General features: G+C 47.9%; 1 protein-coding gene across 2 annotated transcripts in view; it reads right to left on the bottom strand.

Annotated features, from left to right (window-relative positions):
- The window catches only part of LBP (lipopolysaccharide binding protein), a 32,600-nt gene extending 6,239 nt beyond the window's left edge, over positions 1 to 26,361 (bottom strand). The window contains exons 1-12 of one of the 2 annotated variants that reach the window (XM_010355342.2): positions 26,083 to 26,361; positions 22,765 to 22,879; positions 21,468 to 21,596; positions 18,055 to 18,210; positions 17,084 to 17,147; positions 10,925 to 10,988; positions 7,921 to 8,012; positions 7,236 to 7,412; positions 4,742 to 4,801; positions 2,430 to 2,597; positions 796 to 863; positions 280 to 322 (exon numbers count right to left, since the gene is read on the bottom strand). In XM_010355342.2, the coding sequence (XP_010353644.2) occupies positions 280 to 322; positions 796 to 863; positions 2,430 to 2,597; positions 4,742 to 4,801; positions 7,236 to 7,412; positions 7,921 to 8,012; positions 10,925 to 10,988; positions 17,084 to 17,147; positions 18,055 to 18,210; positions 21,468 to 21,596; positions 22,765 to 22,879; positions 26,083 to 26,206 (1,260 nt within the window). In that variant the 5' untranslated portion in view covers positions 26,207 to 26,361. Of the gene's footprint in view, positions 1 to 279; positions 323 to 795; positions 864 to 2,429; positions 2,598 to 4,741; positions 4,802 to 7,235; positions 7,413 to 7,920; positions 8,013 to 10,924; positions 10,989 to 17,083; positions 17,148 to 18,054; positions 18,211 to 21,467; positions 21,597 to 21,706; positions 22,880 to 26,082 lie in introns of those variants that run through there. The other variant, XM_010355343.2, reaches the window with a different exon arrangement.
- Between the last annotated feature and the right edge of the window lie 488 nt (positions 26,362 to 26,849).

The raw sequence follows: 26,849 nt of genomic DNA, 5'->3' as shown, positions 1-26,849 counted from the left end.
TTCTCCTCTTTGCTTAAGACAATTTCAGTTGGCTTTCTGTCTCTTGCAGTTAAAAGAATTCTGTTCAGTAGATGACTTAATTATATACTGTTTTATATTAGGATATAACTGTTCCTTGGCCCTATGTCTTGTGTTTTGGAGACTTTTACACTTCTCCAGGGCAAAAAATCAACTCTTCTCCTTTTGTATTTCCTATTATAGGTGCCATAGCAATTGCTTAGGAAACACCCCAAATTAATTAACATTCTAATCATGTCATCAATAAAAACAACAACTTACATTGAACAGTCCAACTTTGGATTCTTTCAGTTCCACTTTTACCCTGTAGTGAATCAGAGAAGATTCAAAGGTGTGAGCTTTATGCAAGTCTAAGCAGCGTGGGGGTCCCCAGAAGCGAGAAAGGATGGGCTTGAGAAGGCACAGGGCCAAAGGTAGGGCGGGAGCAGGAGTGGAAAAGATGACTGAGGAACTAAAAGCAGTGATACAATGATATCAGGAAGACTGTCAGAGGGCAGATGAAATAGTGTCAAAAAGCTCACTCTTTATCATTTCAGGAAGTTAATATAGGTGGTGCCTAAAATTCATACATTAAGAAGTAACAGTCTTAGTGAATTCTTTAACAATTTGAGATTTGTGGGGGCAGGACCAGTGGGGCAGAAGAATTGGGCCAATTGGGGTGAAATGTAAGTGTCCTTTCCAAATGGTTTCCCCCCTCCCACCAGCTACAGAGAAGCAGCTACAGTATACAGATGGAGTCCAGCTGGGCACCCGCATGTGGGCAGGAGGCCAACTTACTTTCCTGGCTTCAGGAACCCAGTGATCTTGCTGGTATTGAAAGTCAAGATGGCGGACACATTAGTGGCCTGGAAATGCCAGTAGAAGGAAGCAGGTGTAAGTGATGAAGGTTGTATGCATAGGAAGGATGATGACGAGGGACTGTCTGCTCTGAACAAACAGCTCAATGAGCTAAAGCAGGAAATTTGTCCCTCCCAGAAGGCTCACTGTAGGTGCTCAATCAATATTTGAACTTGGACTTGAACATTTTTACTTGAAATTGTTGTCCATGATAGCAGTTAAACTTTGAACAGACTACTAAGATAAGGTATAGAGTACCTACTCTTGGAAAGCTCTAAAAAGGATCATTTCTAGTTATTTCAGGTCAAGATTCAGCCCTAGTAACAACAACAATAATAAAGTATTATTATTATTTTAGAGATGGAGTGTCTCTCTGTCACCTGGCTGGAGTGCGGTGGTGCAATCATGGCTAACTGCAGCCTTGATCTCCTGGACTCAAGTGATCCTCCCGCATCAACCTCCTGAGTAGATAGGACTACAGGTGCATGCCACCAGGCCCGGCTTTTTTTTCTTTTTTCTTTTTTGTAGCAATGGAGTCTTGCTATGTTGCCCAGTCTGGTCTCAAACTCCTGACCTCATGTGATTCTCCTGCCTTGACCTCCCAAAGTGCTGAGATTACAGGTGTAAGTCACCACACCCAGACAATAAATTATATTTTAATTTAAAATATATTAATAATGATACTCTTGATAGCAATAACAACAATATTAAAATTGCAGATACAGCCTCTAGGAAGAATTACCCTGGCAGAGATTTGACTTATTGATTTCAAAAGTCAAGAAACAAGAGAGCAGAGTTCTCCATTCAGCGAGCAGGGCCCCCAAAGGACCCAGCATCCCTTCCCTATTAGACAGAGTCCATCAAAAAAGGAAAACTCACTCTCAATGTTTAATGCAGAGGGAATTTAGTACAGGGCATTGGTTATACAAGTGATGGAATTGTTGAGAAGCGAGTAAAGCGTTGGTGAGATTAGCAGAGATAGGAGGCTGTATCCACCCCAGGACTAGAGGAACAATGAGTGGAGGTGGAATTATGGAAGTTACCACAGAGGAGACAGAGTCACAGTCTGAGCCTCTGCCATGGCAAAGAAAGAGGAAATAGTACTCTGGCTTCATCCTTCCTCCCCAACTTCATTCTCCTGACAGTACCTCCCATTGGCTGACCTGGGTGGAAATCAGAGTGCAAAGAAGCATGGGAAATGTAGTCTTGCAAGGTCAAATATAGACAAAGAACAAAGCAAATAGACAAAGACCCATCTACATTTCTCCTCACAATAGCCCAGACTAACATAGTGAGAGATACATGCATTAAACAAATACACCTGCAGACAGCTACAAAGTACCTTGGTAGTAAATGCTGAGAAGAAAGATAATAGGGTATTACAAGAAAAAGTGGCAAAGGGCATAGATAGATTGGGGGTAAGGGCCAGCAAGAAAGCCCTCTCTCGGGAAGTAATATTTAAGTTGAGACCTGGAGGAATTATCCAGGTGGTGAGTGGGGAGAAAAGCATGTGGGGAAAAGGCAACAGCATGTGGGGAAAAGGGAACAGCATTTGCAAAGGCTCTGAACCTTACCACACTGAGTCGGAAGACAGGCTCCTTGCTGGAGCTGGGCAGGAGCACAAAGGCGTCTATCTCCATAAAGGGGTCCACAGACAGATTCCCAGGGCTGAAGTTTAGGAGCGGAGCAGAGGGCACTGATCCCTGGAGCTCCAAGTTCATGTTGGGGTAGAGCCTGGCTAACTGGGAGCAGAATTAGGAGATTACGTCAAGAGAAGAAAATATACAAGTCTGCCAGGAGAGGCCTGAGGGAGTCAGACAAAGCTGGGAATTGCTTTTGATTGATTTTATTGCCCACGAAATTCTCTGTGCCCTTTTCTCCTAACGGCAAAACTGGCCATCTCTCCATGTCAGACACAGAGTCAGTGCCATCTATTTCATGGCTGCGTTGTACTTCATTGTGTACAGGTCTTGTGATGGATGAAACTCTATCAAGCATCAAGTTGTCTTCAAGGTTTTGCCGTTATAATGATCACCTTGGCTATTATTTTCAGGAAAACATTCCTAGAGGTGGAATTGCTGAGTTGAAGGATAGCAATGCTTTTTTTTTTTTTTTTTTTGAGACAGAATTTCGTTCTTGTCACCCAGGCTGGAGTGCAATGGTGCCATCTTGGCTCACTGCAACCTCTGCCTCTGGGGTTCAAGCATTTCTCCTTCCTCAGCCTCCCAAGTAGCTGGGATTACAGGTGTGCACCACCACACCCGGCTAATTTTGTATTTTTAGTAGAGACAGGATTTCACCATGTTGGCCAGGCTGGCCTCAAACTCCTGACCTGAGGTGATATGCCCGCCAAAGTCTTGGGATTACAGGTGTGACCCACCGCACCTGGCCAGCAATGCTTTTAAAGCTTTCGGCAGGTATTGCCAAATTGTCCTCCAGAAAAGTTGGGCCCATTTTTTCTCCCTCCCTACCTCTCCCAAGGTTTCTCCATCCCCTCATCACACTCTGCTAACTGGGCATGCTGAGGTCAGATTGCCAGTGTTTTTGAAATATGACACAGCTAGATCCCACCATTTCTTTTTTAAAAAACTATTTAATTTTCTCTTATTATTCTTTTAATATGATATTCCACAGCACATTTCTTTTTTCTTTTCTCTCTCTCTTTTTTTTAGCTTTTCTTTATAAAATAGAGACAGGGTCTTGCTATGTTGTCCAGGTTGGTCTAAAACTCCTGGCCTCAAGCAATCTTCCTGCTTTGGCCTCCCAGAGTGCTAGGATTACAGGCATGAGCCACCATGACCAGCCCTAGACTCCACCATTTCAAAAGTGCTCTTAATTTTCTGTGTAACTAGAGATAGGTACAGAGTTTAATTTGGGGCAAGACTCTTCCTTTGTAGGAGGATATTCGTGGAAAAACAGTACTCCCATGAGCCTTTTGGTTATGGATATGTAAAACCTACATCCTCTTCTAGAACGGAGACGTTTGGAAGGCTGAGGGGGTAAAATGCTTCACTAAGAAGGTGGGCAGAGTTTCTTTTCCAAGCATTATAAGAGATACTGAACCTGTATATACATAGAATATCATCAGAAAGATATGCATAATCTGGTAATATTGGCAAACTTCAGATGGGAACTGGGTGGTTAAGGGATAGGAGTGGATGTGAGACTTTCCACTCTATAACCTTTTAGATCTTTTGAATGTTGAACCTTGAGAATTTATTAATCATTCAAAAACGAATCTTTTAATAATTTTTTTTGAGACAGGGTCTCACTCTGTTGCCCAGGCTGGAGTGTAGTGGTGCAGTCACAGCTCCCTGCAGCCTCAACCTCCCAGCCTCAGGTGATCTTCCCACCTCAGCCTCCCTGGCGCCTGGGACTACAGCTGTATGCCACCATGCTTGGCTAATTTTTGTATTTTTTGTAAAGATGGGGTTTCGTCATGTTGCCCACAGGCTGGTCTTGAACTCCTGGGCTCAAGCAATCTGCCCACCTTGGCCTCCCACAATGCTGGGATTACAGGTATGAGCCACCATGCCTGGCCAAAAACTAATTTTTTAAAGCACCAAGAGCATGCCTGGCACCTAGGAAGCCCTCTGTAATTGTTAGCTGCTATTCATTAGGGTACATTTTAGGGACTATGCCAGCATTCCTTGGGATTCTTAGATAACACCAATAAAAGACTGGACAAGCTGTGGTCCCACAAGTTATGGCGCTCAGCCTCTGTTATTTAGGCTTTGAAGGGAGCAGCACCCCAGCCTTCCATGGGAGTCTCATCCTGGCCTTCTGACTCGTGGTCAAGCTGAGAGAAATGAGGAGGTTTTAAAGAGAAACCTCTGGCGTCTAGTAGGCTCGGTCTGCACTCATGGGGCACTAAGGGACTCCTTACCCGTGGGACGAAGGGTCGGAAGGACTTGGTGGTCAGTCGGATATTAGAGTCAGGCGGTATCTGCAGCAAAGAGACACGAAGAAGTTTTAGGGTGCTCCCGCTGGATCTGAAGGTCTAAAGAAGACTGGGGAGGCAGGGGGATGTGCAAGACTGTCACTTTTCCACCACCTGGGTTACCCTGGCAGGGATGAGATGCTTGTCCTGCATTCACCCAAGCATAGCACATGGGTCCCCAGCATCCTGACTGCTCTCCCTTGGGTGTAGCTGATGTGTGGGTCTGCGAGGGTGACGGTTGCAGTCACACAGACCTCGGTTTGTGTCCTGACTTTGTGATCTCAGGCCAGCCCTTTTATCTCCCTGAACCTCAACTTCCTTATCCATAAAATGGGGATAACAATAGTCCCCACCTTCAAGTCATTGTGAGGGTTAAACGAGCATCTAGCACAAGGCCCAGCACATGGTGAGTGCTCCATAAAACGTAGCTATTATCATCCCATTGAAAGAGAGGCCTGTGCTGCAGGTAGAATGGGTAAACCAAACACAATGCCAAAAGCAAAGGCTTGTACAGGTGTAGGAGGCCATTTGAAGGACAAAATGACCCTCCATCTACCAGACGGCCCCTGACTTACACCAGGGTAAGCTGGACCATCCGAGCCAAACCATACTCTTTCTCCCACCATCCTGACATCATTCATGAGGCCTCAACTTTTATGAAGTGCTTCAAGAAACAACTTTTTGAAACCCAGAAATATTAGAGAAACTGGAGAACCATTAAAGGTGTGATCCACTATAAAATTCAGTCTCCCTTATACAAAGCCACGTTGGAAACAGTTGTTTTGGGGGTGTCTCTCCTTTTCACCATGAATCATGAAATCATGTATCCTTATCACTTTAGCTACAAGGAAGCTCCCAGACAGGTTTGAGACATTAAAGAAATTTATGGGCTCAGTGTCTTTATAATTGTGCTTTATTTTCACTTGATCTTTATTTCCTTTTCTCTGAAACTATATGCAACTATATGATTCACTAATATATATATATATATATATACATATATGTATTTTTTTCTTTTTTGACATGTAGTCTCACTCTGTTGTCCATGCTGCAGTGCAGTGGTGAGATCACAGCTCACTGCAACCTCTGCCTCCTGGGCTCAAGCAATTCTCCTGCCTCAGCCTCCATGTAGCTGGGACTACAGGCATGTGCCACCATGCCCGGCTAATTTTTGTATTTTTAGTAGAGATGAGGTTTTGCCATGTTGGCCAGGCTGGTCTTGAACTCCTGACCTCAGGTGATCCGCCCACCTTGGCCTCCCAAAGTGATAGGATTACAGGCATGAGCCACCTCGCCTGGCCTCATTCACTAAAATATTTTTAAATAAACCTCCAGAAATCATCAGGATCAGAGAAAATACGAATTAGATTAACACGTCTAGACTAGTAAACAGGTCTAGAAAAGCAAAACACAGATAAGCAAGCTGCAAAGTCTTCCACGATTGTTATAAGGGAGAAATAGTTTTTTTTTTTTTTTTTTGGAGACAGGGTCTCGCTCTTTTGCTCAGGCTGGAGTGCGGTGACACGATCTTGGCTCACTGCAACCTCTGCCTCCTGGGTTCAAGCGATTCTCCCATCTCAGCCTCCCAAGTAGCTGGGATTACAGGCACCTGCCACCACACCTGGCTAATTTTTGTAGAGACAGGGTTTTGCCATGTTGGCCAGGCTGGTCTCCAGCTCCTGAGCTCAAGTGATCTGTGTTTGGATGAACGGAGGCAAGATGGCGCACTTCTGGGTTCTTCATCCCCCCCCCAACTTTTCCCGCGCGCGCGAAAATCCAGCCGGCGACCCGGGAAGGTGCAGACCAACTAGGCATGCGCCAGGTGATGTCAATCTGAAGAGACCAAGATTTACCTGGTCGCACCTGTGGAACGCCCCCTGACACGCCCGTGCCCCGCCTATCGCCCTCCCACTCCTAGAAAAGCCGCTCCGGAGGCACGCCACGCACGGCCTTCCTCAGTCCTCCACTCCTGTCGGGATGTTAGGACTGCGGGAACTCCGTCCGAGAGCTGTACGGGTGACTCTGGGGGCCCCTTTTGTTGGGGGGCCAACAGACCTCTCCCTACCCACCTTCTTCCCTTGAAGCTAGGTGACCAAAATAAACTTGCAGTTTTGCTCCTACCCTTGCCTAGTCGCTGGTTCTTTTGTACCCGCTCTGGTGGTCTTAGAAAAACAAAACAATCTGCCCGCTTCAGGCTCCCAAAGTGCTGGAATTATAGGCATGAGCCACTGCACCCGGCCATGGGAGAAAGAACTTTGACTTTGAGTTTCTTGGTTACCAAAGTAAAAAGGGAGATTGTGCTAATGTATTTTTCTTGGTCTTGATTTTTCTCTTAGCAATAACTTACTATTTGACTGATGTCAACAGGGGTGAAAAGGAAAGAAGGAAGGAGCGGGAGGTTATGTGTTCATTTGAGAGACCTGTTTGCCACCATCCTCACCATGTCATCTGTAATGGAGAAGTTCAGATACCCTTCCTTGTGATAAACCAGGCTGGCCGTGTTGAAGACATAATCCGAGAGGGCGAAGTAGACCATTTTGTTGTGTTCCTCAGGAAGGCTCATGACTGGAGCAAGGAGGGTAACTGGGGAACGGTGGTTACGATGAAAGATTTCACCCTGGAGAGGGAAATAGGGTCCAGTTGGACTTTTCAAAGCCTATCCCGGGGCTGGGGCTAGGTATTTCCCCACACAGTCTGATGAAGGGACGCTGGCTGGAGCACTGCTTGAAACTCCACCATTAAAGGCAGTGTTATGTCTTTTAATGAAAAGCTCCCCAGAAGCTTTGCTGTATTAACCCACAGGATGTCCTGGCCAGCCCCTCTATATGCCCTAGGCCCATCTACACTCCCTAGGCCCGCTCTGATTGGCCTCTTCTGCATGATGGGCAAGGCAAAGTAGGGGAAGAAAGAGGAGGGAAGGGTTAAGACCTGAGAGGTGTAAGACAGCCGTGGGAGAATCCTAGCTCTGGGAGCACATCCCACCACTCCATATCATCCGGCCCTCGACACAGTGGGAACCACTGGGAAGATGAGGACAGATCTGAAGTTGGTGGGACAGGTGGCCCAGGGAATGGCTGACCCTGAGGGAAATCCTCACCCACCCAGCCCGACCCCAGGACCCTCACCTTAAACATCACCTCCAGCATCTGGGCTGTTGCCCGAGGGGCTTCCACTAAGCTATAATCAATGCCGGCGAAACTGTCAATCTCTGTTGTAACTGTGAATGACGACAGGGCAGAATTAGGGGCCAGGTGCCACTTCCAGCTGCGGGAGGAGGGGCAAGGGCTCTGGCTGACTCGCATTCTCTGTGACTTTTTTCAGAATCTCCCTACCCGCCCAGCCCTGGGGCAAAGAATTGCTTCTTCAAGAAAGAGACTACATGGGTTCCCTTGGATGAGTTAACAGTGGTGGGGGTGTATGCTCAGCCTAGGGCCTAAGCAGTTTCCAGACAAGCGCACACACACACACACACACACACACACACACACACACACACACCCCATGAGTCCAGGCTTCACCTCTCCAGCCCCACCCGGAGCTTAATGCTGAGCCAGTAACCAGGAAGGTCAGGCATGCTATGCCCAGAGGGCCCAGACACTCCCCTCCAAAACCCTGAATGAACGAATGTTCCAGGTCCCAGTATTGGGTTGCCCGCCTGGACTTCTGGTAAAGTCAATGTCAGCAAGTAACCGCATAGGGGCTTGGGAGCCAAGGCATCAGAGAACATCTCAGATAATTTATCAGGGTCTCCCCCTCCAACCTTAATGTGTGCACCCTGGACCCAGGGACTCCACTTGTAGATGGCTCCCTGCAGCCCTGTTGGCAACAGCAAGGGACAGGAAAACACCCAAATGTCCATCAGTGGGGGACTTATTAAATAAATGAAGACACCTCCAAATGATGGAATACTACACGGCTGCTAACATAATAAGGTCTGTTACAACTGCTTTGGAAAACTGTTTGGCAGGATCTGATGATGCTGAATCTGGGCATATCACATGAGCTTGCAATTTCTCTCCCAGGTATATACCCAAAGACATGTGACCATAGGTACTAGGACATTCATAGTAGTACTACGGATAATGGCCTAAAACTGAACACCCCCCAGATGGCCTTCAACAGTATACTGGACAAATAAATGGGGAAGCATTGACATGGTGGTATGCTATGCAGCAAGGAGAATAAACCAGCTACACTACAGGTGGATGCAACGATATGCATTGACCTCATGTTTTATTTTATTTCATTTTTTTTTTTTTTTTTGAGATAGGATTTCACTCTGTGGCCCAGGCTGGAGTGCAGTGGCACAATTTCAGCCCACCGCTGCCTTGACCTCCCGGGCTCAAGCGATCATCCCACCTTGGCCTCCCAAGTAGCTGGGACTACAGGTGCACACCACCATGCCTGGCTAATTTTTGTATTTATTGTAGAGATAGGGTTTCGCCATGTTGCCCGGGCTGGCCTTGAACTCCTGAACTCAAGTGATCCTCCCTTCTTGGCCTCCCAAAGTGCTGGAATTATAGGTGTGCACCACCACGCCTGACCTGACCTCATATTTTATTTTGTTTATTTATTATTTATTATTTTTTTTTCTTTGTTGAGACAGGGTCTCATTCTGTTGCCCAGGCTGGAGTGCAGTGGTGCGATCTCGGCTCACTGCAACCTCCGCCTCCCAGGTTCAAGCAATTCTCCTGCCTCAGCCTCCCGAGTAGCTGGGATTATAGGCATCCACCACGGCACCTGGCTAATTTTTGTATTTTTAGTAGAGACAGGGTTTCACCATGTTGACCAGGCTGGTCTCAAACTCCTGACCTCGGGTAATTCACTCGCCTTGGTCTCCCTAAGGTCTGGGATTAAAGGCGTGAGCTACTGCGCCCAACCCTGACCTCATATTTTAAAGTTGAACAAAGAAAACCTTCTGGCTTTTGAAAAGATACTCAAAATATTGTCTGATTCCATTCATGTGCAAAGTGCAAAACTAATATTTGCTGGTAGAAGTTGGGATGGTGGTGACCCTGGAGGGCTGGGCAGTGACCGAGGGGGACACCAGGGGCTTTGAAAAACCAGCCATGTTCTGTTTCTTGGTTGGAAGCTGGTTACATGCATGTAAAAACTCTTTAACAGCACACTTATGATTAGAGCACTTTTCTCTATAAATATACTTCAATAAAAAGTTTTTAAAAATGAAATCAAGCTGGCACAGTGGCTCACACCTGTCATCCCAGTACTTTGGGAGGCTGAGGTGGGCAGATCACTTGAGTCCAGGAGTTCGAGACCAGCCTGGGCAACATAGAGAAACCCTGTCTCTACAAAAAGTAGCCAGGTGTGGTGGCATGCCTCTGTGGTCCCAGCTACTCAGGTGGCTGAGGCAGGAGGATCACCTGAGCTCAAGAGATTGAGGCTACACTGAGCTGAGATCACACCACTGCACTCCAGCCTGGGACACAGAGTGAGACCTCCTCTCAAAAAAAAGAAATCTAGAACAATGCCTATACTGTGTGTATATGAACATACATATTTTAAATTATGCATATACACATAGATTCATGAGCAAAATAATACATATAAGAATGCCTATTCGTATGCTTACATGTATTTATATTTGTACATGCAAAGAAAATATCTGAAAAGATACACCCAAAACAGAGGTTACTTCTTGGAAGAAAAGTTGGGGAGGAAAATGAACTTTTAATTTCTACTTTCTTTTTCTCTTTTCTTTTTTCTTTTTTTTTTGAGACAGAGTTTTGATCTTTGTTGCCCAGGCTGGAGTGCAGTGGCGCAATCTCGGCTCACTGCAACCTCCACCTCCTGGGTTCAAGCGATTCTCCCGCCTCAGCCTCCCGAGTCGCTGGGATTACAGGCATGTGCCACCATGCCAGGCTAATTTTGTATTTTTAGTAGAGTCGGGGTTTCACCATGTAGGCCAGGCTGGCCTCGAACACCAGACCTCAGGTGATCCACCCGCCTCAGCCTCCCAGAGTGCTGGGATTACAGGCGTGAGCCGCTGCGCCTGGCCCTTAATTTTTACTTTCTATATTTTTGCCCCATTTACTATTTTATAAGGTATATATATGCTCTTATAGAAATAAACAGAAATAAAATGTCCCAGGGGTGGATGGGGTGTCCTACCTGGCAGAGTTTGGAGATAAGGCTGTAGATCAGAGGACACCGATTTCTGGATCATTTCGCAAATCTGAAAAACACGGAAAGAGAATGCCTGAGTGAGTTCCCCAGCTCTGGTCTGGCCCCGTGCCGATCACTGCAGTCACATTATACCACATGTATGCTCAGTGATCATTGGTTTACAAATGTTTATAAGTGCTTGTCATGAGCCAGGTACCAAGGAAATAGAAACAATAAAAATATGTAGGCTCCCATGTGGACTCCACTATGGTCCAGTTGGACTTTTCAGTCTGTCCCAAGTCTGGACACCTGAGCTAGGGAGTCACTGACCCAGCCTGAGGAGGGCGCTGGCTGGAGACAGTGCCTGAAACTCCACCGTCACCAAGTTTTCCTTTGGGAGGTCCTGGCCTCTCCGAATTTAGAGTTTAATAGCAGAACTAGACACTAACTAGAAACAGTCACACAAATAAGCATACAGTTAATGTAGATGGTTCTTTTTTTTTTTTTTTTTTGAGATGGAGGTTCACTCTTATCACCCAGGCTGGAGTGCAGTGGCACGATTTCGGTTCACTGTAACCTCTGCCTTCCAGGTTCAAGCAATTCTCCTGCCTCAGCCTCCCGAGTAGCTGGGATTACAGGTGCATACCACCATGCTCAGCTAATTGTTATATATTTAGTGGAGACAGGGTTTCACCATGTTGGCCAGGGTGGTCTTGAACTCCTGACCTCAGGTGATCCACCCGCCTTGGCCTCCCAAAGTACTGGGATTACAGGCATGAGCCACCATGCCCGGCCAAAGATAGTTCTTCATGGTCATCCTGAACAGATTGGCTGGAATGATCAGTATCCCCCATTCCCGCTGGTACTCCTGGAAGACTGAATGCTGGGGTCTGTAGGTTACTCACACACAGTTGCCACCAGTTGTGCGGCCTGCTTCTTAAGAGAAGGAAATGTGCATTTCCAAACTTGTTTGCTGTACTTGCCACTGTAATCACCCAAATTATTTATTATGCAGCCTTGGGATAGACTTTGAAAAGTCCAACTGAGCCCTACTGGGGTCCACATGAAAGCCTACCACCTGTTTGCTGTACTTGCTTTTGTAATCACTCGAATTATTCATTATGTACACTAATGCAATATCATTGAGAAAAAAGGTTTTTTTGTTTGTTTGTTTGTTTGTTTGTTTTTTAAGACACAGTCTCGCTCTGTTATCCAGGCTAGAGTGCAATGGCACAATCTCAGCTCACTGCAACTTCTGCCTCCCAGGTTCAAGTGACTCTCCTACCTCAGCTTCCTAAGTAGCTGGGATTACAGGCATGTGCACTACACCCTGCTAATTTTTGTATTTTTGGTAAAGACAGGATTTCACCGTGTTGGCCAAGCTGGTCTGAAACTCCTGACCTCAAATGATCCACCCCCCCTCGGCCTCCCAAAGTGCTGGGGTTACAGGAATGAGCCACTGTGCCTGGCCCCAGCTAAAAGTGTTCTTTCTATGAAAACCTAAGATAAGTCCTCTGGAAAGTGGAGGTGCTTTAAAAAAAGAACCCTCTAAAAACATGGTTAAATTTGGACCAGACAACAGAAAATCTTAGGAGGAAAAAAAAAAATCATAAAGATCAAGAAGGATTCTACACTGGGACGGCTTTGCAAGTATCTTTAAATTCTCATTGTGGTTAAAGAAACCTGGGATGGAATTTGTAGCAGGTTAATGTTTTATGCAGGAAAGACCAAGGGCAATGTCAATCAAGAGACCATTTTCAAAGAAAATCTGTGGGCATTTGCTGACACAGCTCGAAGAGGGGGCGTTGGAGATGCTGTCTGAAACTCCACCATTCAAACATTTGGGTTCATACGTCAATATTTTCTTTGTTTATGTGCGATGAGAAAGTCCTCACTTTAAACAGCTCTTTTTGTCAGCCAGCTACCACCTATTGTTCAACAAATCCACATATACAGTGAAGGAGAGGGACATGCAGGGTCCTGGCCTAGTGCAGGGGTCACAGATGGCTTCTGTGCTAAAGGGTGAGCAGGCACCATCCATCAGGCACTGGGTTGCTGATGGAAGGGCGATGCTGGGGGCTGGGAAAGCAAAGGGCTATATCTTAATCTCTCTTTGCAACTGCTCCACTTTCTGGGACAGGAGTTTAGCAGTGAGGAGCTGCCAGAAAGCAAGGTCAAGGGTAGTGAGGAACATTCATGGTTGATTGCAAGGGAACCAGGAAACTCCACCCATCTCCCTGAAGACCACTCCTTTCTTGCCTTTCTTTCGGACAACAGCCCATTAGACCATCCCAAAAGCCTGGAACCTGGATGTCCCAGTCTTTAGGGACCCGAAGGCCTGGGCAGGGGAGGCATGGGATGCCTGAGTCACAGACACACAGCAGGGCCTCCTGGGGAGGTAGCTGGGGTAGTGGTTGGGGGTGCAGCAGGAGAGCCGGGTAAACTTGGGTTCAAATCCTGCCCAGTCCCCAATGGTTGTTTGACCTTTGCAGAACCTCTCTTTGCTTTTTGGTTCTTACCCACAAGATACAATGGCAAGACCAAGTGCTTCCCAGCGTGTTTTTGTCAGTGGTGTTCAAACTAGAGTGACTCCATCTTGAACAGGGGCAAAATGAGACTGAGACCTGCTGGGCTGCGTTCCCAGGTTAGGCATTCTTAGTCACAGGATGAGCTAGGAGGTCAGCAGGACTGGTTTCACAAGATACAGGTCATAAAGACCCTGCTGATAAAACAGGAGGCGGGGCAGAGCTTGCAGTGAGCTGAGATCCGGCCACTGCACTCCAGCCTGGGCGACAGAACGAGACTCTGTCTCAAAAAAAAAAAAAAAAAAACAAAACAGGAGGCGGTAAAGAAGCTGACCTGGTCGTCCTCATTGCACATTATATGTTAATTAAAATGCATTGGCATGCTAAAAGACATGACCACAAGCATCATGACAGTTTACAAATGCCATGGCAACGTCCAGAAGTTACCCTATATGGTCTAAAAGGGGAAGGAACCCTCAGTTCTGGGAAGTCCTCACCCCTTTCCAGGAAAACTCATGAATAATCCACTCCTTGTTTAGCATAGACTCAAGAAATAACCACGAGTATACGCAGCTGAGCGGCCCATGCGGCTGCTCTGCCTGTGGAGTAGCCATTCTTTTCTGTTGTTACTTCTCTAATAAAATCGCTTTCACTTTATGAACTCACCCCAAATTCTTTCTTGCACGAAATCCAAGAATCCTCTCTTGAGGTTCTGGATCAGGACCCCTTTCTGGTAATATTTTGGGAAGCTGGGGAATGAGGTAGCGAGTATACATCACCCAGAGAGCAAGCATTTGTGAGTGCTTGTTCTTCTCCTTAGCCCTGCTGGTCCAGGTGCCACATCCCACCCTGAGTGGGGAATTAGAAAGGCCTGCACCAGGCTCTTAGTTTTTCTGGAAGGAAGAGAATTTGAAGATCTCTAAGGATCAGGGGTCAGGTAAGATCTCCATCTTTCCCAAGACACTCAGCCTCAGAAGTTCTTTGATAGGAGCTGCTCCACATCCTAGGAAGCTCCAATCCTGATTCAGCCTCTCACTAGCAAGGTGACACTGGGAAAGCTACTCCACCCCTCAGCCTCCTCTGTCCATGTGGAAAATGGCACCTCCTTCCAAGGTTGAGGTTAAGATCCAATGGGACTGGTCGGGTGTGGTGGCTCACACTTGAAATCTCAGCACTTTGGGACACTGAGGTGGGCGGATCACGAGGTCAGGAGTTCAAGACCAGCCTGGCCAATATGGTGAAGCCCTGTCTCTACTAAAAATACAAAAAACTAACCGGGTGTGGTGGCATGTGCCCATGGTCCCAGCTACTTGGGAGGCTGAGGCAGAAGAATTGCTTGAACCTGGGAGGTGGAGGTTGCAGTGAGCCAAGGTCATGCCACCGCACTCCAGCCTGGGCAGCAGAGTGAGACTCTTGTCTCAAAAAAAAAAAAAAAAAAAAAAAAAAAAAAATCCAATGGGACTGTGCACACGAAGTGCTGAGCCCATTGTCCCTGGCCATAGGCTCAAGAAATAGCAGCCATTTTTGTTATAAATCAGAATCGTTATACAATAATATATTCTGTACAGCATTAATTATATTCATTTATCAAAACAATAATTATCATGGTACGTGACTACTATGATAATTATAATTGTACTACATTACTATTGTTAGGCACAGCAATATGGCAACAGGGTGCCTGAGTAGGTTGGCATATTTCTTAAGGTCACTTAATCCCAGGGACCCAGAACCGGAAAAGAAACAGCACAACTGACCACATCCAAAGTGCAGGGTTTGCCTGCGGTTCCTGCTTCAACCACGAGGGGGCACTCAAAGCCAAACCAGAGATTGGACCTACAGACTTGGGGGGTGGGGGGGGTGTGTGCATGTGTGTGTGGTGTGTGTGCGTGGTGTGTTTGTGTGTGTGTGTAGGGTGTGTGTGGTGTCTGTGGTGTGTGCGTGTGGGGGTGTGTGTGTGGGTGGTGTTTGTGCGTGTGGTGTGTGTGTGTAGGGGGTGTGTGTAGGATGTGTGTGGTGTGTGTGTAGGGGGTGTGTGTGTAGGGTGTGTGTGTGGTATGTGGGGTGTGTGTGTTTCTGTGGAGTGTGGTACATGTGTGAGGGTGTGTGGGGGTGTGTGGGGGGAGGTGTGGTGTGTGAGGGGTGAGTGTGTCGGGGGGATGCAGGGTGTGTGGGTTGTGTGTGGGGGGGTTGGTGTGTGTGGTGTATGTGTAGGGTGTGTGTGGGGTGTGTGTGGGGGTGTGTGTAGGGGTTGTGGTGTGTTAGGTGTGTGTGGGAGGGTGTGTGTGTGGGGTGTGTGGTGTGTGTGGAGATGTGTGTAGGGGGATGTGGTGTGTTAGGTGTGTGTGGGAGGGTGTGTGTGGGGTGTGTGTGTGGAGGGGGTGGTGTGTTAGGTGTGTGTGGGAGGGTGTGTGTGTGGGGTGTGTGGTGTGTGTGGGGGATGTGTGTAGGGGGATGTGGTGTGTTAAGTGTGTGTGGGAGGATGTGTGTGGGGTGTGGTGTGTGTGGGGGTTGTGGTGTGTTAGGTGTGTGTGGGAGGGTGTGTGGGGTGTGTGGTGTGTGTGGGGGATGTGTGTAGGGGGATGTGGTGTGTTAAGTGTGTGTGGGAGGATGTGTGTGGGGGCTGTGTGTGTGGGATGTGTGTGGGGTTGTGGTATGTGAAGGGTGGTGTGTGTGGGTGTGTGTGGGGAGTATGTGGGGGGTGTGGTATGTGGGGTGTGTGTGTGGGGGTGTGTGGTGTGTGAGCAGTGTGTGTGGGGGGTGTGGTGTGTGGGGTATATGTGTAGGGTGTGTATATGGTGTGTGTATGGGGGTGTTGTGTGGGGTGTGTGTGTAGGATGTGTGTAGTGTGTGTGGGTGGTGTGTGGGGGGGTGTGTGGTGTGTGTGGGGGTGTGGTGTGTGGGGTGTGTGTGTGTAGAGTGTGTGTACGGTGTGTGTGTAGTGGAAGGGGGAGTGTGTGGGGGGTGTGGGATGTGTATGTGTGTTTGTGTGTATTTTTCCTTTTCTTCCTTCATCACTTTCTCCTTTCCTAGTCATTGCTACAGATGCCCTTTGGCTAGTATCTCAGAAATGGGATTTTGGGATGAATGAGTGTTTAGAGGAACTGAAAGTTAACACAACATCTTTTTGATTTAGTTAAAGATGACAAACTCCAAAGATTTCACATATTCATTTTTAACAGGCCAGTCTGACAGTGTTTCTGCCTCCCCATCCAGCGCTGGTGCTCACGAGTTTGCCCAGTTCCCACCTGGCCCATGCCCTCGCTGAGCTTTCCTGCCTGGTCTCCTGCAGGCACCTGAGGAATAGTTTCCTTTCGGACCTTGGTGGAATGCAGGGCAGTGTGGGACACTGAGCAAGGCTGAGTAGAGAGAGGGGCTGGAGTCTCTGTTTAGCCCCTGCTGTTTAACGCTTGGCCAAGAAGTTAACCATTTTCTGCCCAACTGAATGGACTCGGAGCTTTGCCCCCAGCGTGCCCCACAACAGCTCCATGACCTGGGCAAATGATTTGTCCTCCCTCGGCCTTGGGCCCAAGTACATCCAAACCAGCCCCCATGGCCTGGTCCAGGGCCAGCGGTCAGTGAGGTCTTCCATTCAGCCCTCGCCAAGCTCGGGGGAGGCCAGAAGCTTGGACCTTCTTACCCTGCTCTTCAGTACTTTCTGGAACTTGGATTCGATCTGGTTGTGGAAGAGATTCAACAGCCACCTGCGGAGAGAAGCACAGCCTGCCACTGAACTTGGGGACGGCCGGGTTCCTGGGAAAGCTGGGCCCGGGTCCCTGGCCAGGCCAGTCCACAAAGGGAGCCCTCTCCACCCCCTCCTGGCACCCTGCTGTGTCCCAGTACATCCAGCCTGATTTGGTGTGTCTGGCTTCCCAGTGCCTGTGGCACCCCATTGCATGATCACATTCAGTAGATTTGGGGAAGCGGCTTGAGAATCCACATTTTTCTCTTCTTTTTTGGGAGGGGGCGAGGGACAGGATCTCACTCTGTCACCCAGGCTGGAAGTGCAGTGGCACAATCTCAGCTCACTGCGACCTCTGTCGCCTGACCTCAAGCCATCCTCCCAACTCAGCCCCTGAAGTAGCTGAGACTACAGGCATGTGCCATCACGTCTGGCTAATGTTTGTATTTTTTGTGGAGACAGGTTTTACCATGTTGCGCAGGCTGGTCTTGAATTCCTGAGCTCAAGTGATTTTCTGCCTTGGCCTCTCAAATTGCTAGGATTACAGGCCTGAGCCACCACACGTGGTCACACTTTTCTAATCAAGGAAACAGAGACTGGAAGAGATGAAATGACTCGTCCAAGGACTTGTATATTTTTTGCAAACTCTCCTTCAACCAAAGTTTCGCTGTTCCTCCAATAGCCAGATTTCATTCACCTGACAGGGGTCCCCTTGTCAGGTGAATGAAAGTTTATTTTTTTAATGACAATGATGCACCAATATTCCTGGCTTAAGTCTGTTCATCTCAACATCGCTCCCCAGAGAATGATCTTCAAGTGGCTGTGCAAGCCACCTGGATCATTATAATTATCAGAGGCCAGGCTGAGCACCGGATTGGCCAGGAGCTGCAACCAGGAGTCCAGCTGGCAGTGCCCCGATGGAGACCTACCCCAAGTCTCCCGACATGTCCACCTCCACGTCATCGATGTTGCTGCTGCAGCTGGAGGCAGTAACTGTGGGCCTCCCTGAGGACTCGCTGCCCAACAGAAGGTTGACTGAAATGCTGATGCCCTTGACACTCACATCAAAGGAGCCTTGTAGTTTCCTGGAGGAGATAAGAGAAGCCATGATTGGTTCCTAGACCAGGGTCTGCCACCATTTGTGGGGAAAATAGAAGTCTCAGTTCTTACCTCCAAATTGATGGAACTGAGCAGAGATTTAAGAATAACAAATAAAGCCATAAAAGATCTAGAAGAAAACCCAGATCTAGTATTTATAGTCAGGGCTGGACGAAGGCCTTTCTAGGCAAGATCCAAGACTCATAAGCCGTAAAGGAAATCCTTGATAAACTTGTCGGCATAGAAAACTAAAACTTCAGTGGACCCAAAAAATGCCATATGTAAAGTAAAAAACAAAATTGCAGTACGAGACATCCAAAGAGCCAGTTTCCTTAATATATGAGCTAATTTCCTTAATATACAAAGAGCAAGCCAATACAAATTAACAAGGAAAGAAAAAACAACTCAAAAGAAAAAAAAAGATATGACCAGGAAATGCAGTATAAAATAAGCATATAAAAGTCATTAAAAATGAAAATAGCAATGACACCAGTTCTCACCTATCAGATTCAAAAAAACTTTTGAAGTTTTAATACCCAATGCTATTGAATGTACGAGTAAACAGAAGTCCCAGACGCTGTGGTTGGGAGAGCACATTGGCTCAAGCTTTCTGAAACACAAATCAGTGAGATCTCTCCTCGTTCTAACACACATACTCTTTGGCCCAGTAATTGAACTTCTAAGCCTTTATCCTGTGGCTCTTCCTGCCAAGATACATGTGAGGTGTGGGACAGCTCACTGAAGCATCATGGGCAGTAGAGAGAAAAAAAAAGGAAGCAGCCGACATGTCCACCAGCAGCGACAGGTTGAATAAGTTGTGGGCACCCATGTTATGCAGACTTGGAAAACAATGGGTCAAAATGTGGTCTATTCCAGGGGTCTCCAACCCCAATGGTGGTTGTCTGGAGCTGGGGGAAGGGAAATGGGGAATGATTGTTTAATGGGTAAGGAGTTTTCTCTTGGGATGATGAAAATGTTTTGGAGTTAGATAGGGGTGGATGTTGCACAATATTGTGAATGTATTAAATGCCACTGAAGGTATACTTTCAAATAATCAATTTTATGTTCTGTGAATTTCATATCAATTTTTAAAAGCACATTCAAAAAAGTGAAAAAACATGAGGTAGATCGTCATATGCCCATATAAAGAGATATTTAAGATATTTCACTGACAAAAGACAGGGTAGGAGAGTGTGGCCGGTTCCTTTCATGGAACTAGAAAGAATGTGCGTGTGTAGGTGACATATAAACTGGGCATCTTTCTAAAGCAATAGAATGTGAGCCACACATGTAATTTTAAATTTTCCAGAAGATACATTAAAAAGATAAAAAGAAAGAGCTGAGATTGGTTTTAGCAATACATAATATCATTTCAACATGTCATCAACATAAAAATTATTAATGAGATTTATTTATTTATTTTGAGACAAGGTCTCACTTTCTTGCCCAGACTGGAGTGCAGTGGCGTGATCTTGGCTCACCACAACCTCCGCCTCCCAGGCTAAAGCGATTCTCCTGCCTCATCCTCCCAAGTAGCTGAGATTACAGGTGTGTACAACTATGTCCAGCTAATTTTTGTATTTTTAGTAGAGATGGGGTTTCACCATGTTGACCGGGGTGGTCTTGAACTCCTGACCTCAAATGATCCACCTGCCTCAGCCTCCCAAAGTGCTGGGATTACAGGCGTGAGCCCCATGCTTGGCTGGTTTTTTGTTGTTGTTGTTGTTGTTGTTCTTTGTTTAAATACTACATCTTCAAATTGGGTGTTGCATACTTAGAGTAGATCTCAACTTTTACCAGACACTTTTCAAGTACTCAGTAAAGGCATGGCTGGTGGCTACTATTTTGGGCAGTGCAGGTCTGAAGTATAAATATGGCCATGTCAACCTATATGGGCTGTTCCTTCTGTTACGGGCTGCTCTGTGTCGCCAGCTGCCTCCCAAATTCAAATGTTGAAGCTCTGATCCCCAGTACCTGCGGATGTCACAGTATTTGGAGATAGGCCCCTTGAAGAGGTGATTACATTTAAATGAGGCCATTAGGGTGGGCCCTAATCCAATCTGCCTGGTGTATTTATAAAAAGAGATTAGGACATACAGAGAGAAACGGGGTTTCTTTTCTTTTTCCTTTTCTTTTCTTTTTTTTTTTAGAGATGAACTCTTACTCTGTCCCCCAGGCTGGAGTGCAGTGGAGTGATCTCAGCTCACTGCAACCTCTGCCTCCAGAGTTCAGAAGATTCTTCTGTCTCAGCCTCCTGAGTAATTGGGATTACAGGTACCTGCCACCACACCTGGCTAGTTTTTAAATTTTTAATTTATTTTTTATTTTTAGTAGAGACTGAGTTTCGCCATGTTGGCCAGGCTGATCTCGAACTCCTGACCTCAAGTGATCTTCCCGCCTCAGCCTTCCAAAGTGCTGGGATTACAAGGATGAACCAATGTGCATGGCCTCAGAAATGGGATTTCTTAAGCACAAAGGGAAGACCACGAGAGGACAATTGCCAAAGGGCAACCATCTGCAAACCAAGAAGAGTGGCCTCAGAAGAAACCAGGCCTGCCAAAACCTTGACCTTGGCCCCCAGCCTCCAGAACTGTGAGAAAACACATTTCTGCTTAAGCCACCCAGTCTATGTTTGTTACGGCAGCCCTAGCACACGAATACCCCTTCCATTCAAGTGCCTCTGAGGTCAGAGATCTGTTCAAAGTGCCTGAGAGCCAGAGCCCCTGGAAGCAGCCTTTGGCCAATGAGAAGCAGGAGGAAGGGGTGACAGGGTGGGGCTGGAGTAACTCAGAGGCGTGTTCTCCGCTGTCCCTGAGTCCCCCAGCTAGACAGAGCTTCACTTGCCCACCAGGCTGATTTCCTTCCCTTCCCTTCCTCACTTCCCCACTCCCCTGTGGGTTTCCTCAGATCACTTCCAGGATAAAGTATTGCACTGGAATTCTTGCCCTAAGGTCTGCTTCTGTGGGAAGCAAACGAAGGAGACATGATATTATCGCACTTAGCCCTCCTGTGACTCCATCAAGGAAGCAGGCCCGTCCCCTTTGGGAGATGAGGAAGTAGAGGCTCAGAGAAGGAAAGACACTCATCTAAGAGCCAGGACTCAATCCCCAGGCCACCTCTGGGCTTGAACTCCATCTGTCCACCACGTGGCCTTTCTGATGAGCTAGGAACACCTTGGACCTAAGAAGGATGGGGCGAAGGCCAAGGCCAAGAGCTCCAGGGCCTGGGAGCAGGGCCAACTTACAAGAATGACTTGCGCACCTTCCACCTGCCCTGGACCCGGATGAAGGAGTCGGAGATGCTGAGACTCAGGCCCTGGCCGGGGACAGGCCTCAGTGCAGAGTGACGCAGCTCACAGCTGTGGATGTTCAGGCTGAAGGGAGAGACACAGAAGGAGGTGTCAGCCCCGGGCCTGGACCCAGCCTCACCAGGGACCTTGCTCCCACCTTTGCAGGCCTCCCCTCTCCACAGTGGGGACTAGACCAGCAGGATCTGCTCCAGGTGAGCACCGGCTGTGTCCCAGGCAGCGACCATGTGTCCATGCTAAGCACATTACATTCTTCATGCCATCTGGGCCACACTGAGGGGGTCAGGACTGTTCTTGTTTCCTTTCCACAGAAGGGGAAATAGAACCTCGAGGAAGAGATGCAATTACCCGCAGTTTTACAGTCAGCATCAGAAACCATGAATCTAACAACCCCAGGTGGCATCCTCAGGAGGTCTGTAGACATATCTCTTTGGGTTTGCAGCTCCTGCTAACGCTCCCCTCTCCCAATACATCCAGGTAGGCGGGAAACAGATTCAGGGAATATGGTGGCAGCCTTAAGAGAAGACCCAAAAAGGGTCAGCAAGGTTGCCCACAGTGGGAAAAGAATGGTCAAGTTCTGTTTTATTTGCCTGGCACACAGTAGGTGCTCAATAGATGTTTGCTGATGGACTGAATAAAAGAAGGCAGGAATGAAGGAAACACTCAATAGCAGTGAGTGGGGAGGGGTACAATGTGCTACGGGCCTGATTGTACTTTCTTCACTGCCCAGCCCTCGAAAAGCAGTTGACGCCATTTTAAAGTATCAGCTGCTCAAGTCTAGTGATCTTTTGAAGTCTTGGCTCAAATGCCATCTTCTCTGGGAAGCCTTCCCTGACTCCCCCAAGCACCAACTTCAGCTCTAACCATTGGGCTACTAGATTTAAAGTGTAAGGTCTATCTTCTCTTCCAAACTATATCCAGTGGCCAGATTGGATCTTGGATTAGCACTCTGAAGGAGGAAGCAGATCAACCTCATTTTACAGGTAAGGAAACCGAGGCTCAGGTCACACAGCCAGATATTAAGGTCTTCCTCAATATTTGCTGCATGAATGAGTGGAGGAGCTCAATTCCTTCCCAGAATTTCCTTCTGAACTCTTCAGGGAACTGTCCCACTGTCTGCCCCAAAGAGATCCCTCCGCAGCCCAATCCTGAGGCTCTCTCTTCCTCACTCTCCAATTCGCCCTCACAGTCAGCTCCAGCCACCTCGGAGCCCCAGCAGAAGGGAGAGCCCCACCTGCGGAACTCATAGCTCCCACGGCCGGCGTGGGGGATCCTGACGTCCCCGGTGAAGTCAGGCAGCGTGATCCTGAGCAGCTCACTCTGCAGAGCCAATAGCCCCTCCTGGGCCGCTGTGGACAGGAAATAGCTGGGAGTCAGCTTGATCTGCCTGCCTCCTCCCCTGCTCTAAACCCTACGGTGGCTCCCACCTGCCCTGAAGAGAGAGGTCAACATCGTTATTAGCATTAAGTACACTGACAGGATATGAGCCCCTCTGTGTGCCAGGTAGCATGAGGGACATTCAGAGGCATCCCTGCATTTCTGTGGCATTGTTAGGTTCATACCCATTTTACTGACAAGGAAATGGAATGCCTTTGCCAACAACTCCCTGAGGGCAAAAGTGCTGTGCGCTTGGACAGGTGGTTTTCCTTCTTGTCCTCCATGGCATCTGGCCTGCGTAGAAGAAATTGGAAGGATTTGGGGGCTAGAGAAAGGGGGCATCTTTCTAGCTGGGTGACTTTGACAAAGTCCCCAAACAACCTTCACTTTGTTCATCTGTCAAATAGCAATGACAACAATACATTTGCTGGGCGTGGTGGCTCACGCCTGTAATCCCAGCACTTTGGGAGGCTGAGGCGGGGGTATCACCTGAGGTCAGGAGTTCGAGACCAGCCCAGCCAATATGGTGAAACTCCATCTCTACTAAAAAATACAAAAATTAGCCTGGTGTGGTGGCACACGCCTGTAGTCCCAGCTACTCAGGAGGCTGAGGCAGGAGAATCACTTGAACCCAGGAGGCAGAGATTGCAGTGAGCCGAGATCGCACCACTGCACTCCAGCCTGGGCAACAGAGTGAGACTCCGTCTCAAACAAAACAAAACAAAACTTTCCTCATTGGGTTGGCATCGAATGCAAAGCAAGAAGATGGCTGGGAGGATAACAAGCATTCCTAACTTGTGCCTGGCATACAGCAGGCACTCAGTAAATGCCTGGAACAGCAAACAGGGTTTATATTATTAAAAGTATGGAAAGGGGCCGGGTACGGTGGCTCACGTCTGTAATCCCAGGACTTTGGGAGGCTGAGGCAGGCAGATCATCGAGACCATCCTGGCCCACATGGTGAAACCCTGTCTCTATTAAAAATACAAAAATTTGCTGGGTGTGGTGGCTCGTGCCTGTAATTCCAGCTACTGGGGAGGCTGAGACAGGATAATCACTTGAACCAGGGAGTTGGAGGTTGCAGTGAGCTGAGATTGTGCCATTGCACTCCAGCCTGGTGACAGAGTGAGATCCCGTTTCAAAAAAAATAAAATAAAAATAAATAAATAAATAAAAATAAAAAAGGAAAGGACTAAAATGCCCAACCTCAGAGGACTGGTTACATAAACATGGTGCGTGTGCACAGTGCAAAGGAACAAAAGACAAACTCTCCTGATTTATGGTTTCAATGCAAGTAGCAGTTACCAGGTCCCACTGTTCCGAGATCTGAGGGACCCAGGTTTCTGCCCCCAAGGCAGGCATGGGTACGCAGATGACCAGCGGCCTCCCCTTTCACCTCTTTCCAATTTGCTCTTCTCCCTCTAGCAAACGCACATGTTGGGGTCCCTCTGCCTGGAACACTACCCCTTGTCCCTGGGTAATTCCCACTGTCTTTTCCATTTTACTTTATCCTGGAATCCTTCCCTGATTTCCCTCTCCCTGCCTCGAGCCACTCTGGGCACCTAAAGGAATGTTGTTATCTCATTTAATAGGTAAGGCAGTTCAGGCTTTAGGAATGTGAGAAGACGTGTGGTCAGTGCCTGTCCATAGCCTTGAGTCTTTCCAGTAAGTGATAGTTGACTCCCAGCTGCCAGTGTCTGCCTCCCTGAGCCTGTATGTCCTGAGGCTCTTTGTCCTGGAACTGCAGAAAGCAGGTACATGCAACAGGACAGAAGTGCTGGGGCGCTGACAAACCCCCAGCCCAGAAACCCTCAATTAATCACTGTGGTGTATAAATATCCCAGTTCCCTTGCCACCTGGATAGTCTGGAGGCTTTGTTTCAACATTTTAAAAGAAATATTCCTACTTTTGCTCATTCTTTGTTTTATTTTTATTTATTTATTTATTTTTTGAGACAGTCTCCCTCTGTTGCCCAGGCTGCAACGCAGTGGCATGATCTCGGCTCACCGCAACCTCTGCCTCCCAGGTTCAAGCGATTCTCCTGCCTCAGCCTCCCAAGTAGCTGGGATTACAGGTGCCTGCCACCATGACTGGCTAATTTTTGTATTTTTAGTAGAGGCGAGGTTTCACCATGTTGGCCAGGTTTGCCTTGAACTCCTGGCCTCAAGCTATCCACCCACCTCGGCCTCCCAAAGTGTTGGGATTACAGGTGTGAGCCACTGCGCCTGGCCTGCCCATTCTTTAAAATTGAGGAATAATATACATAAAGTACCTAATGGGCACAAATTTTAAAGGTATTGCTAAATAATTTTTAATGTTTGTTTTGTTTACTTATTTTTTTTGAGACAGAGTCTCGCTCTGCCGCCCAGGCTGCAGTGCAGTGGCACGATCTCAGTTCACTGCAAGCTCTGCCTCCTGGGTTCAAGCGATTCTCCTGCCTCAGCCTCCCGAGTAGGTGGGACTACAGGTGCCTGCCACCACGCCTGGCTAACTTATTTTTATTTTTATTTTTAGTAGAGATGGGGTTTCACTGTGTTAGTCAGGATGGTCTTGATCTCCTGACCTTGTGATCTGCCCGCCTCGGCCTCCCAAAGTGCTGGGATTACAGGTGTGAGCCACTGTGCCCGGCTTTTAATGTTTATACAGCCCTGTGTCACCACCTGGACCAAGATATGGCACCTTCTAGCACCCTGGCAGGCTCCCCTCCCTCATGCCCTTCAGGGTCTCTGCCTGCCTCTAGAGGTGACCACAATTCTGACTTGTAGTTCAGAGGCATGTGTTTCCAAACTTTACACAGAATTTTCCCAGCTGAGTGGTTCCCATCGTCAGAGGCGGTGGCTGGTTTAATCGCACACTCTCCTGACTGCCCTCCCTTCCTCATCTTAGTACCGATTCCCTACAGTGTTTCCTGGAATCATTTCCCAAATCAACCACTCGCACGCAAAGCTGTGTTCTGTTGGCTGGTGGTGGACCTCATTACCACAAATAACGTGCCCAGGGCACTCAGCTGGTGGGCGGTGAGGCCAGAATCGGAGCCAGAGCTGCCTGACCCAGAAGGTGGAACTGCCCCAGGGAGAGGGTCTGGTCTGTGACCCCACTCCCTGTCCCCACTGTACGCAGAGCAGCCTGGGGCCTGGGTTTGCCAAGTGCAGCCACAGCAGACGTGGCTTCTTACCATACTCCAGTCCCTTGTCGGTGATCCTGGCGACCAGGCTGGGGTTGGCACCCAGAGCCTCTGGGGTGGACGTGAGCAGCAATGCCAGCAGTATGGACGGCAGGGCTCCAGCCAAGGCCCCCATCCTAGATTCCCAGTGCAGTGGGCTGGGACTGTCCCAGCTGTGGATTGGGCCCAGGTCCCTTAAGTGGCCAAGGTCCGATGGCTGGGGGCAGTTCCTGAGGGTGGGTGGGCTCCTGGGAGCGGGAAGGGGAGGCACAGGGACTGGAAACTGCTTGCGACATCACTGAAGTCATAAGGTCATACTTAGAAGCCAGTTTTCACTGCCCAGATCAGTGGATGAGGAAGCCTGGCTTCTATGATCATCCCTGCCCACCCTCCCCACAGAAAGACTCACATTCATCACCATTCATCTTGCCTCATCTCAGCCAGTCTCTTCAGAGCTCGGCTAGGAAGGCTTGGTTTTGCAGATGAGGAAACTGAGGCTCAAAGAAGCCACATAGTCCCCTCAAGATCTTACACCCAGCAGACGGCAGGTTTGAGAGTGAAGCCACATCTGGCGCCATCCAAACTCTCTCTCTCTCTCTCTCTTTTTTTTTTTAATATACCGGCTCTGTTTATTTAAAAAATAAATGTTTTCCCCCATGGGAAAACAGCCTCTCTCAAACCTTGCTGGTGGTAAAATTTTCTGGAAAGCAATTGGCAAATGTTTAAATAGCTACATGCCCTGTGACCCAGGAATTCAATTTCAGGAACTTGCCCCTAAG

Source organism: Rhinopithecus roxellana, chromosome 13 (assembly GCF_007565055.1).
Source record: "Rhinopithecus roxellana isolate Shanxi Qingling chromosome 13, ASM756505v1, whole genome shotgun sequence".
Classification (NCBI taxonomy): domain Eukaryota; kingdom Metazoa; phylum Chordata; class Mammalia; order Primates; family Cercopithecidae; genus Rhinopithecus; species Rhinopithecus roxellana.
The sequence above is the reverse complement of the archived record's forward strand: the minus strand, read 5'-3'. Positions and strand labels throughout refer to the sequence as shown.